General features: G+C 46.3%; 1 protein-coding gene across 4 annotated transcripts in view; it reads right to left on the bottom strand.

Annotated features, from left to right (window-relative positions):
- Positions 1–5149, bottom strand: part of AGRN (agrin) — a 727720-nt gene extending 722571 nt beyond the window's left edge. The window contains exon 1 of one of the 4 annotated variants that reach the window (XM_078642355.1): positions 4488–5149. In XM_078642355.1, coding sequence (XP_078498481.1) covers positions 4488–5096 — 609 coding nt within the window. In that variant the 5' untranslated portion in view covers positions 5097–5149. The remainder of the gene's footprint in view (positions 1–4487) is intronic. The other 3 variants (XM_078642356.1, XM_078642357.1, XM_078642358.1) reach the window with 3 other exon arrangements.
- Between the last annotated feature and the right edge of the window lie 7613 nt (positions 5150–12762).

Raw genomic sequence — 12762 nt, 5'->3', positions numbered from 1 at the left:
AATTGTTAAACCGTAGAGCTGGTGGGGCCTACCTCTTTGAGGAGTGGGAAACAACCAGTACCGCTGCACCAATGTTGGTTTGGAGCCATGAATCTATTGAAAGCGCATCCGAGTTGGGGCAGCCAGACAGCTCTGGTGATAAATGACTAAGGGGGGGGTCTGCTAACATCAGGATGGATATTGTATGGAACGTCCTGTAATTAGGGACCCTCTGTCCTGCGTTAGCCCGAGGGGCTGTGGCAGAGTTGGGAATGACACATTTTAATAGGAGGTGGTTAGACCAGGTGATGGGAAGAGTTAGGCTTACTGATATGTCAAACTTGTGAAAGATTTGGTCTAGGGTATGGCCCTTCTCGTGGGTGGCCGAAGAAACAGATGGCAACATGTTGCAGGCCTGCAGTGTCTCCAACAAGGAAATTGTTTGAGGGTCTTTTCCATTGTCCCTATGAATATTGAAATCTCCCAGAATAAGGCAGTTGTTGTAGTTTAAGGCCAAGGAGGTGGTGGCTGTATTAAGCATAGTAATAACATTTCCAATTGCACCGGGAGGTCTATAAATCAGAAAATCTGGTATGCTAGGATGGGGGGATAAGGCACAGCGGAATCTAAGGACTCTGTGCCCTCGATGTTTTCCATCGGAATGGGAAAGCAGTCTCGTTTTTTATTGTAAATTATGGCGACACCGCTCCCCTTCCCACTCGGTCGGTACCTCCTAAGGATTTTATAATCCCTAGGGATGGCCGAGCTGATAGTAGGGTTGGAGGTTTCAGACAGCCAGGTCTCAGTGAGAAAATAAACTATCAGGCTGTTCGTCTAAAAGTAGATCATAAATGTGTGGTTCATGCTTTTGCATAGAACAACAATTTAAAAGGGTGGCCTTTAAGTCCTCTGTTTCATTCTTGTTTTTACTCTTATTGTTGCGTGAGAGGATCTTGGGTGCGAGTTTCCTGGGCTAGAGGAGAGACCAGTTGCACTTATTCCATCGAAAGTCTACCTCCAAGCTTGGATCAGCCGCTGTACACTGACATAATGGTGGCTGCCTGAGGCTAAGCAGTTTTTCCCTATTGTAATATAGTGGAAGAAACACACCGGAGGGGAACTGGGCAGCATGGCCAGCGCCGGACGCCTCCTGGACACTGCACGCGTCCATCTGCATTGGTAATATATAGGCATAATAGGCTATTAGCCTATGATGCAAACTGGATCGCTAATGCAGCTGAGGAAGCGGAAACTGCGTGGGCGGAAGTGAAGTGTCCGATAGTAGCCCCAGCCTTCCGCACAATTGGCGTATTAGCCACGGTGGACCGGGACTGGAGGAAAAGTGAGATGTGAATCGGAGCAATTAAGGAGGTGTAGGCAAGCAGAACCAAGTAAAATGCAAGTGCGCGTAGGTAAGAGAAATTGTTAAAAAATCACAGAGTAATTCAGCTACACATATACAATTTAAAAAGTATTACAAACCTAGTAGCAGGGCAGGAAACACTAAATCCTACTGCTGTCAGCTGCGCTCGTCCATTTACATCGGGAATTGATAGGCTAATGCCTATGATGCAAACTGGATCGCTAACCAGCTGAGGAAGAGGAAACTGCATGGGAAACAGGGGCTCAAATTGGACCATAAATTCAAAGCTGTTCTGAACAGGGGCCCCCAAAGTATGTTTGGCCCAGGGCCCCCTAAATCCTTAAGATGTCCCTGCACGAGAGGACCTTGTTATGGCCCAGCTGCCAAGGCCCTTCTCCCGAAGGTTGCCAGAGGGTTGGCTCTGCCATGCTGGTTTGGGCCCTGTTTTCTAGTTGACTCTGTGCTTCTAGTGTAGGGGACCAAGTCATTTTGTCCAGAGTTAAATTCAGTAAGCCCCTGGAGTTGGCAGAAAAGGCCAGTTTCAGATCCCCGGTGCCGGAAGGGCCAGAAGGGTGGTCGTCCCGGGCTCTGGGTGGAGCAGTGGTTTGGAGATGGATGTCTATTTATCTCTGCAGAGTTTGAATGACATGCCAATCTGAACTGTTGATAATATATGCAATGTTTATGTTTTTATCTCCCATTTGTAATAAATTCGGCCTAAGAAGTGTTTTTCCCAAACCAATAACATCGACTCAGACTAATTTGTCTATCTTTTGGGTGGAGAAGTGTTCCTTGATGAGTCTACTTCTTGGCGGTCCCCACCCTCCTTGGAGGAACCGTCATTTACACTTGGAGTGGGTTTACACTATGTCCCTTTGAGCCGAAGTAGGTGTGCCCCAAGTCTCCTTACTTACAAAGGGAGCCACCTTGCAACTGGTGTATCTCTTACATATCCATTCACTTTGCAGCAAGTCCTACCATCAGCAAGCGTGCCTTCACTGCAGTAGGTAGAGAACATGCCTTGTAGTTTTTGCAGTAGGCGAGCCTATTTAACTTTAAAGTAGGTGTCCCATTCTCTTTGTTTATGGAAGGTAGGCACCCTCAGACACAATTTACTTCCAGTAGATGTGCCTGATTCCTACAATCTTCAGTGATTGTACCAGGGCCCCATTACACTACCAAAGACGTTCTCTAAAGCCTCTTACATCACAAGGGGCACGCCCATTTCGTTTTCAGTCAGTGTTCCCAGTGCACCCTGATCTTAAAAGAGATGTCCCATTTACCTGGTTGTAGGTGTGCCCCATCCATACTGTCTTGTTTTGCAACAGGTGTGACCTGTGCCACCTCACCTTCGCTTAAAGTGTGCCCCATTCAACATACCACTGCAGTGGGTGTGTTGCCAGGCCGCTTACCATGTACCCATGCTCCGTGAAAAGACCCGAAAGGCTAGGCGTTCCCACAGGTCTCTTTATATTTCAGTAAGTACGTCTCTAGTGGCCCTTAGAAATCTGGGTGTTTCCACACGTCTGCTATCATGCAGTAGCGGGTGTCTCTTTCTATTGCAGTATCTATATCTCTTGTGGCCTTAGAAATCTATGTGTTTATGCTGGGCATCACTAATAAAGAACGTCCTAGACAGGTGCAAGGGGTGATCTTCGTGGCAATGGCAATCTTTCGACTATGTGTCGCATCAGCTTGGCTCGACCTCATCCCACCATCCTTCTCCCAATGGAAAGCTAGACTACTTGCGACATGTAACCTAGAGGTAGCCATTTATAAACAAAAGGGGCGTAATATTCGGCAGAGAGGCATGAAAATCTGGGCACCTTTGCTAGATTGGATACAGGCGCATTGAACTTATGAATTGAAAATGCCTTGGATAATTGATAAAATCTGTTATCCTACAAACAACGCAACTCAACCTCATTGAGAATACCAATTCCTGTCTTACTAAATCACTAAAGAATGAAATGTATGATCAAGAGCGCATTGAGCTTTGATCTTAATATGTTTTTTTTCTTTTTTTTCCCTCTGTTTTCCTTTATTCCCTGCTTATGAATTTGTATATGTGTAATGTAAATCTCTATGTAAATAGTAATAGAATTAACTGTCCTCATGGGGGGTGGGGGGGGGGACCAAGGGCTATAAAAAAATTGTTGTAAAAAGTTGAATAAAGAAAAGTAAAAAAAAAAAAAAAAAATCTATGTGTTTCCACAGGTCTCCTCATGCAGTAAGTAGTAGGTGTCTCTTTATATTGCAGTAAGTATGTCTCGTGTGGCCTTTAGAAATCTATGTGTTTCTACATGTCTCATCATGCAGTAGGCGTCTATTTATATTTCTGTAAGTAGGTCTCTCGTGGCCCTTAGAAAGATAGGAGTTTCCACACGTCTCCAATCATGCAGTAGTAGGTGCCTCTTTATATTGCAGTAGGTATGTCTCTCATGGCCCTTAGAAAGCTTTTCACATGTCTCATCATGCAGTATGCGTCTCTTTATTATTCTTTAACTGTCTCTCTGTACCTCTGTATAGCAGTCTCTGTCACCACCGCACCCCTTTACCTTGCGGCAGGTGCGCCCCCACAACCAACAACCTTGCAGTGTGTACTCCCGCCATGCCCCCTAGGTCGCCACAGTACCTGTGAACCCCATATCTGTTACATCGCAGTGTGGTGCCCACTGCCCGCCAGAATGCGCACCGCCTTGGAGGGGGTTCATTTGCAAAAGACACGCCCACAGTCGTCTTTTCCTCACAGTGGGCAGTTTATTCTTGCAGTAGGCAGCACCTACGGGCGTTACCTCGCAGCACAATAAATGTTCCGAACTCTTTGCCTTGTCATGAGTGTGCCCCTACAGCAGACCTGGAGAATGCCTGTGTTTTTTGGGGTTACGTGCGCTCAAGCGCTCCATTACCGTGAAGTGATTTTTGACTTACACGCCCCTTACTTCGCAGCAGTAGGCATGCCTCCACCTTTTACCAGAAGCCATGATGTCCCCCCTTATCCTGCCCCATGAGAGGTGCCCCTGTACCACATACCATACTGCGACAGGTGTGGCCTGCTGCCCTTAACTTGCAGAAGATGTGCCTCTGAACTTACATAACAGGGTGTGCCCCCTTAACTTGTGCCCCTCCCTTTGTACCCCCTTACCTTGCAAGAGTAGGTGTTGTGCACCGGGTCCACGTTTAGGATTTCCTCCACGGTCCCGGTGAGTACCACATTGGCCTCCTCTTCCCGCCTCTCCAGCTCCCTCTCGGGACAGGAGGCCCCCCAGCCGGGGCACAGGGCAGCCAGGGTCAGCAGGGCGAGCCCCAGTGTCCTCCACCGGCTCCCCATAGCGCGCAGAGCCTCCTCAGGTCCGGGCGGAGATCCTTCCAGGTGCGGCGGGGGTTGCCGGGAGAGCCCTGCTGTTTCCTGGGAGAGTCTCGGGGGAGCAGTGGAACTTTGGGAGACCCTCGGACTCCCTCCTGCGGGTGCAGCGGGGCTCGGCAGTCTCCGGCGGCACTCGGCAGGGTCCCAAGAGGGGTGCAGGATGGGTCCCCGGGTGCTGCTCTGCGCGCGTCCTCCGGGGGTCCGATGGAGCGGGTCGGCTCTGGCGCAGAGCTCTGCTTCTTGCGTGTTCACGTGAGCGTCCCGGGAGCAGGAGGGCTCGTGTGCAGCGCCCCGGTACCTCTGCTTCCCCTCGGCTGCCTGCTTCCCTCTGAGTGCTCCCGGGATCCTGCCTGCCTCGCCGCCGCGGCTGCTGCTGCACATTTGCATGGAATCTGAATTGCTGATAAGAGGGGAGGGAAGGGGGCAGGAGGGCCCTGCCTGCTTGTGTCTCCCCCGCCCTCCCCCTTCTCGCTCTCTCACTTTCCTTATTGTGGAGAAACGCCACCCCCAGGAAACGCAGCCTCAAATCAGGTTAATGGATAATCAGGAACGCGCAACGTGATGTGACTTTTAAAGGTGCACGGAGCACGCCCTGCATGCAAATTGGGGTTCCGGGGGGGGCTGGTGCTGCAGTCCCCGCAGCCTAATACCTGCCCCAGACGTCCGCGAGACCCCCGCCTTACCCCCCAGTGGGCAGATTGTGCTCTGGAATCCCGTGTTCGGGACAGTTTCCAAACCGGAGTCTCCGCTGCGCCCCATCGAGAAGTCTGGGCTCTAATATAATGGCTAAAGACGCCCACTCTTGGACAAGGGTCCGAGTAAGACCAGAACTGCCAACCACAAACCGGTCTTAGATGTGTTATTCTTTCCGCACTCCCATCACGAAGCCTGTACTCAAGTACCTATGGGCACTTCTAGTCAAGATAGTGCAACACACCTGAGAGGAGAAATTTGTGCGGAGTGTCCCTGCGTCTGGGAGCAGCAGAGGAAAGAAACCACGGAGAGTTGCAGTTCCATCTGAGAGGTACCAGTCCTGAAGTTACAAGAAAGAAAAGACCCCAAGAGTCTGAGAGGTACCCTTAAAGGTCTCCGGCAAACCCTATGAGGGACAGACCAGAACCTGAGAAACCAGAAAGCTTGAATTAATCGAGGCTTCCCCGCTTAACCAAATTGTGTGATCTTATGCAAAGATTTTATTTTACCAATGTTCCTTTTTCTTCATTATGGAAAATGAAAGCACATTCAAATACCCGATTTTTTAACATCAGTTGTACAAAAACATACTGTGTTTGATTTAGTAAACTACAATGTTGCTTTATCTACAAGAATCTGTGCCACAGTGTGTCAGACCAGAAACTGAGAACAAAGATGTCTTCTCCAAACCTAGTCAGCTTGGATATTTTCTCCGTGCCGCACCCGTCTAAAATCATGGACCTGGGGCCTTGGGAGTCCACAGGGGGCCAAGCATCTGTGCAGATCTACATAATCTCATTCATGAGTGGGACTGAATCCAGAAGGACAAGAGGCTGAGCCACCTACAAATCTGAGGTATCTACAGTCTAACAATTAGATTGTGAAATCAGGTACTCATTTTCAGAAAATTCATCCCTGCAGCTACTTTCAGATGAGTCTTGTGAGTTGAGAAAGACGTAGCGCTTATTTTCTGCCTGTGACTGTGAGTCAAATCACAAGAAGCACCAGGTATGAATAGCGAGATCTTTCAGTTCGGAAGATGGACACCACACCAAGAGGCATAGGCCTGGACCGTAAGAATGATCTAATGGTAAGATATCACAATAGATTACTGAAGTCAAGGTCAGTCTATCAGGTTTATCAGCTGCGGAGTTAGGACAGTAGGCCCCGAGGCTGGCCAGCAAGCTGTTGACGTTTCCACTGTGGAACAAACACAAAAAACATTTCAGCTTGGCAGTTCCTGGGTAGGTGATTAGCACAGTATTTTCTAAGACCACTGGATGAGACGTTTCCAGTAAGGTATGTTTTCTACTATCTAAGGATGAAGGTCTAGAAGGGACTGCAGATAACTATTTGAACCATGTCCAAGCCAAAAGGTAATTACCAGTACAAAGAAAGCTGAGCACATTCTCCACCGAGCAAGCTTGTTGAGTTGAGGACAAGGAGCCACAGCCTCAGGCAGAATGACATTTTGCGGCTTGGGTGTGCACTTTAATTTCATACACAAGGGGTCTTTTTAGGCCATTTGATGCAATCTGGTGCCACTATTAGCCACATGCGGCTGTTCCCTAAGACAGCTGTGTGGATTGCCCTTATTGTACCACACACGCTAGGCAAATTGATATTTTTGGGAATGGCCAAGAACAGAATTATAGTCAGTTGTTCTTGTTCTTTCCGCTAATGGAGAACTTCCTGGCACACGCCCAGGATTCAAGTTCTGAGGAGAGACCAAAGTGGGCACAGGCTAACAACCATGGACGGGGGACACCTGCTCATTCAGGTGATGAATAGCCTGCAAGATATTCAGATGAGTAAGAGAGGCGTTAATGGCTGGGCACCTTTAGACTTGCAAGATGGAGCTGAGGACTGCTTTATGATGTTCTAAGACATGGGGAGTGAAGATTCCTGTGCTTGCTGATCTTTCTGTGATGTGGAAGGCAAACAGGAAACCATCCTCGGGGATGGCGCACTCAAACTGTTCATCCGTCAGTCTGTAGAGGTGTCTGGAATGTCTGCTCCTCTGCTTCCTTATGTAGAAGTTGTTCATGGTGTTGTCAATTCTTTGGATCTGACCAATAAGAGGAATTAGAACATTGGAATGTTGGGAGCTCCATTGAAAACAATGGAGTGCTCCGGGCTTATTAACATTCCAATGTTTCTTTGTTCACAGCTCTGGCTGTGAACAAAGGCTTCAAGGACCCTGAGGGGATTCCAATCCCCTCACTCTCCCATAAGGCTTTGTTCTTTTTTGTTAGAACATTCTGCCCTCTAGTGGCAGAATGTTCTAATAGCCTTATAGCCCTTCGTAGTTGGGCTATACCGGCTATTAAAGTCCCTTTCCCTTGTTAAAGGCCCTCGCCTTCGGCTCGGGGCCTTTAACGCTGGAGAGGGCCTTTAATAGCCGGTATAGCCCTCTACGGAGGGCTATAAGGCTATAGTAATTAAGGGCCAAACAACAAACTTCTTCAACTTCAAGGTTTTTGACAGGAGGAATAAATCTAACCTGCCCCACAAAGCACAGATGAAAGATCCCCAATCAGAGCTTCCTCCATCACTCTAAAAAAGCAGAGCACAGAAAGAGCAATTTCCTAGGTGAAGCAGAAATCCCACTAAATTTGGAAGAGAATTATCCCATTGTGGATCGGGAAACGTTTAGACGGACTGTCAAGTGTCTTGCTAGGTTGGGCTGTAAGTAAAGATGGGCGAGCCAACAAATTAACCGGGCGAGCTGAACCAAAGCTGAGCCAAGGGTCTGACTTGGCTCTTAGATCCGAGCCCTGAAAATGTTTGCCAAGTAAATCACACCACAAAATCACATATAATATGATGAGGTCAAATCGCAATTCAAAAAAGTGTATTTCTTTCATATTTTGTAGCTTGACATTAATAGGTCCTGTATAGCGCCGCACTGAGAAGTCCTTACTAAAAGTGATACTTTTTAAACGTGAACTTAGAAATACTCTGCCCCTGCCCCCATCCTGCTGACAGTGCGATTTGTGAATTACAAGGCAAGACAGTTGTCTTGTGAAACCTATATGTGGCACAGATTCTTGTAGACAGAGCAACACTGTAGTCTACTAAATCAAACACAGTATGTTTTTGTACAACTGGTGTTCGAAAATGATGTTTTTGAAGGTGCTTTCATTTTCCAAAATGAAGAAAAAGGAGCATTGGTAAAATAAAATCTTTGCATAAGATCACTCAATTAATGCAAGTTTTCTGCTTTAATTTTTTTTTTTATGGATTATTTTCTTGGGTTTCAGATGTTCCAATTGACATTGACAAGCCAGACATTGTACCCATCAAGTTGAGAGAGGACCGGTGGTTGTGACTTAGATCATACTTTCTTTGTTTATAGTTTTGCTTTTCTGCTTTAATTTTGTACAAATCACCCACTAAATGTGTACCTATTGTCTCTCCGTTTTACCTCAAATGTTAACGCTTTGTTTTTGCATCTTTCTGCATGAAGGTAGAAGAGCAAGGGTGGCAGGCAGACGCCGCATGAAATCTCGGCTCGTCATGGGCTCGAGGTCCCAAGAGAACCTTGATCCCAGCACAGGCCTGGCTCGAACTTTCAGCAGCTTGCCCACCTCTAGCTATAAGTATGTTGGGCTGTAGTTGCAACCATAAGTGCATCCATAGAGAACAGCCTGTCTATAGAGTAAAGGAACACTGAACAAGAGTGAGGGATTCAAAGGCACTCACCTCCAGTGGTCCTCTGAAATATGGTCGTGGTTTTTACCCATGGATGCAGTGTTGCTTGAAAGATGAATCTTCGAATTCTTCTGAGAGTGAAAGAGGTAAATACCCTTATGAGTTTGCAAAAGAATGAAGTTGCAGATCCCAGGTCTATTGAAGGAGAAGTTTTTTCCTCTAATCTTCTCTTTTCTCATTTCAAGCCTGATGATGATGATGATGATGATGGTGGAGCTCTTCATCTTGCTTCACATGTTCACTAGGATGATTGAATGCCTGCATTGGACGTGACACAACACACTTTGTGTGTTATGCAGCAGGGCAGAGGGAGAGAATGGAGTGGGTATATCTCTTTCAAACTCTTCAACCTCTAAACCAGTCAGCCTTAATGAACCATGATGGATTATTTTCTTGGGTTTCAGATGTTCCAATTGACATTGACAAGCCAGACATTGTACCCATCACGTTGAGAGAGGACCGGTGGTTGTGACTTAGATCATACTTTCTTTGTTTCTAGTTTTGCTTTGGATTATGGAACATGTGGGTGTGTGTCATGCAATTCATTTTTCACTATATTTTTTTCAAGGAAGTGGGAATAAGCAAGAGTGATGTCCAGCATTCCTCGAAAGGACAAGGTCTTTGCACGTCTTCCATACAAAATGGCTCAGAAGACCATATCCGATTTGGATGTGTCTTGGAGAACTTTGAATAGTTCACAGAGAACAAAGATTAAATAGTGAAGGTCAAGCATGTCACATTTAGGCCAAAGAACAACGTCCTCTATTGGCAGTAACTGTTTCTCATCATGAAGCATCAGAACATCTTCTAATCCTGCAGGTACATGCAAATGTGCATCCTGCTGGGCCACAGACTACGGCCAGGTTTTGTTTTGGACCTGGGCCAAACTCAGTATCTTGAACATATGGAAGGGGTCGAGCAGGTTTAAATCATAGAGATCCAAGACTTTGCTCAACCCTTCACATTTTGTAACCCCTTTTTAGTACAGGGAGTAATATCCAGGGGCTGTTTCCAAGTCAGACTGGATCATCCAATACTTTTAAGATGATAGAGCCCCTTCACCTCTTGTCAAAGGTCCTGAGATTTTGACTGATGATGGTGGCTAGCCGAGCTGAAGAACATAGCTGTTTTACACAACAAAGATACACATGTATCAGTAATGACTTGGGTCATTTGTAAGAAGGGAGAAGAAGTATGCCCCCCCACCACAATGGAGTAAACATACAAGATGAGGAGAGTAGCAGAATCCAGGCAAATTAATTGGGTTTCTTATATTCTTTGGAGACTGGTGGACACACTTGGCCTTTCACATAAAGTAACATCTCTCACAAAGGGAAAATGGACTAAGCATAAGGAAGAGGCGGAAATTGCCGGAGGCTTGCATCAAAGAAACGGTCCTGCCTTGACAGACAGGCGGTGCTGCTCAAAAGAAGACTGCAGTGATAATGTGCTGCCTGGATGCTGCTCTTTGAACGGGATAGTGCCTGTTTTTCACTGTCAGAGGACATTATTGTTTAGGGGTTGAACAAGTTCTTCTTTTAATATCACAGCAAGACAATGCTTTCCTTGTGCCTTAAGCTTCATCTTTGAAAATGTCATCCATTTTATTCCTCATTGCTGATACAAACTTATTAACTTAACTCTGATGCAATGTACAATACAATGGGAAGAATCATTTGTATATAACGAGTTTTATTTTAATTATTCATACAATAGATTCATAAGACATGAAAAAGACATAGCATGAAAATAATGATCACAAAATCATTACATAATACATCTATAAAATATCATACAAATATGATTAAAAGCACCTAACCGAAGCACCACCTCTGATTCATACTAAACTAATTAACCTTTGTGAGGGAAGACAATTTTAGGTAACACAATCTTATGATTATTCGCTAGTCACACTTTTTTTTAACATTGCTTCGAATAAGCTCATCTTCTCGTCAGCCATTTCGCAAGAAATTATTAAACATATACACATAGTTTCAGCGCCTTATTTTTTTGTCTTTTTAGAGATAGCACATCGCTTTATGCCCTTGTCATTCCATAGCTTAACATGCTCACTGGTTACAGTGTCACATTCTAGGACTTCCATAGAAACCTGGTAAATACCATTTCAATTCTGTTTGCCGAATGAGTGGCTTGCTTGGCCCTCAAAGTTGGGTGGTAGAGTTATAACCTATAAAAACTGTTCAGTGGACCACAGGGAAATATTCTTCTACCATATACTTTAGATGCATGTTACATGAGGTTAAAATTTATATACGCATAACATGCTGTAGGTCATCCCTAAAATTGTCTTGATACTGCAAGTACAGTAATGCATCCATTCCAGGAGGTCTCCATGTGGAGGTCGCCCTAAGCAAGTGGTGCGAGTAACCTCAGTGACAGTATTTTCCCACCAGTAACCTGTCTGCTGGATCAATTTGTCATGAGTTGAAGGAAGGGACATCAACAGGGCCAGACTGGCCGTAGGGGACACCAGGTGTTTTCCTGGTGGGCCAGAAGGGTGGGGGCCGGTTTTGGTACAGGGGGCCGGTTTTGCAGCAGTGCTGCAATTTCGGCCCCCTGCACCAAAAGCAGCAGCAGTGTTTCCAACCATTGCCCCCCTCACTTGCCCCCCAGCGACCAGTCTTATTTAATTGGCAGGGCTGGTTTGCATTTCCAGTCCGGCCCTGGGCATCAAAGGCACAGGAGTGAGGGCATCTTCAGTGGCAAAACCCTCACCTGATCCAGAATGTCTTGCACCGTTGGGTTGAGTCACTCTCCTTGCCCGGATGAAGGGGCGTCAGGCGGCCAATGCATTAGGAAATTCAGTCAGTCGCACCCTGTCAGTGTGCTGCTCATTGCACTGAAAGGACGAGCATACTTCCATCACAGGGTGAGCTTCAGGGGAATCAGGCTCAGTCCACTCCAGTGACTCCAGGAGACTGCACCAAGGAGGAGAATTATGATCTTCATGCGGACGCCCTTGGTTGCAGTCCTATCCTCAGAAGTCTCAAACAGCTCCCATCTTCACCTCACCTATAGTTGAGCCTAGCACCCACATGGTGCAAGAGGTTTTTAATAGGAAAAATATTGGTAAATCAGCCAGATTGTGGCACAAGTAAATGAAAGAGCCTATATCTCACACTCAGACATGATCTCATCTCCCTGTATCACAAGAGACATAAAAAACATCTCAGCTACAGAGAGACTGGGTGTGCCTCTCCAGCCAACCATCAATATTGTTTTGAGGCCATTCTGGGGCGAACATGCCTTCGCCCTCCTTGTCCCAAATCCAGGTCTGAGAATTCCAAGAGCTTGCACTGGAGACTATGGCGCAGTCTGAAGCGTCAGGTCCTTTGGATTAACAGCAAAGAAAAAATCCAACAGACGAGGGAAGAACCTTCCGTAGAGCAGAGATCTTTTCAGGGCGAAGACCTCAATCGCCTTTATTTTCTTTATTCCTTTCTCCTGAAAAGCAATGACAGATCTCACAGTTCTGTGCGAACATCAGCCGGCACACATGCTGTTGATGTGGAGAGTCAAGGTTTTACTTTGGCCATCAACATGAATGTAGGCAGCAGGACGACAAAATATACTGTACTTACTAGGTCAACTTAAATGATCTCTTGACAGGTTGTTGACTTGAATG

This window comes from Lissotriton helveticus, chromosome 5_1 (assembly GCF_964261635.1).
Source record: "Lissotriton helveticus chromosome 5_1, aLisHel1.1, whole genome shotgun sequence".
Classification (NCBI taxonomy): Eukaryota; Metazoa; Chordata; class Amphibia; order Caudata; family Salamandridae; genus Lissotriton; species Lissotriton helveticus.
This window is presented reverse-complemented; position numbering and strand designations above follow the sequence as displayed.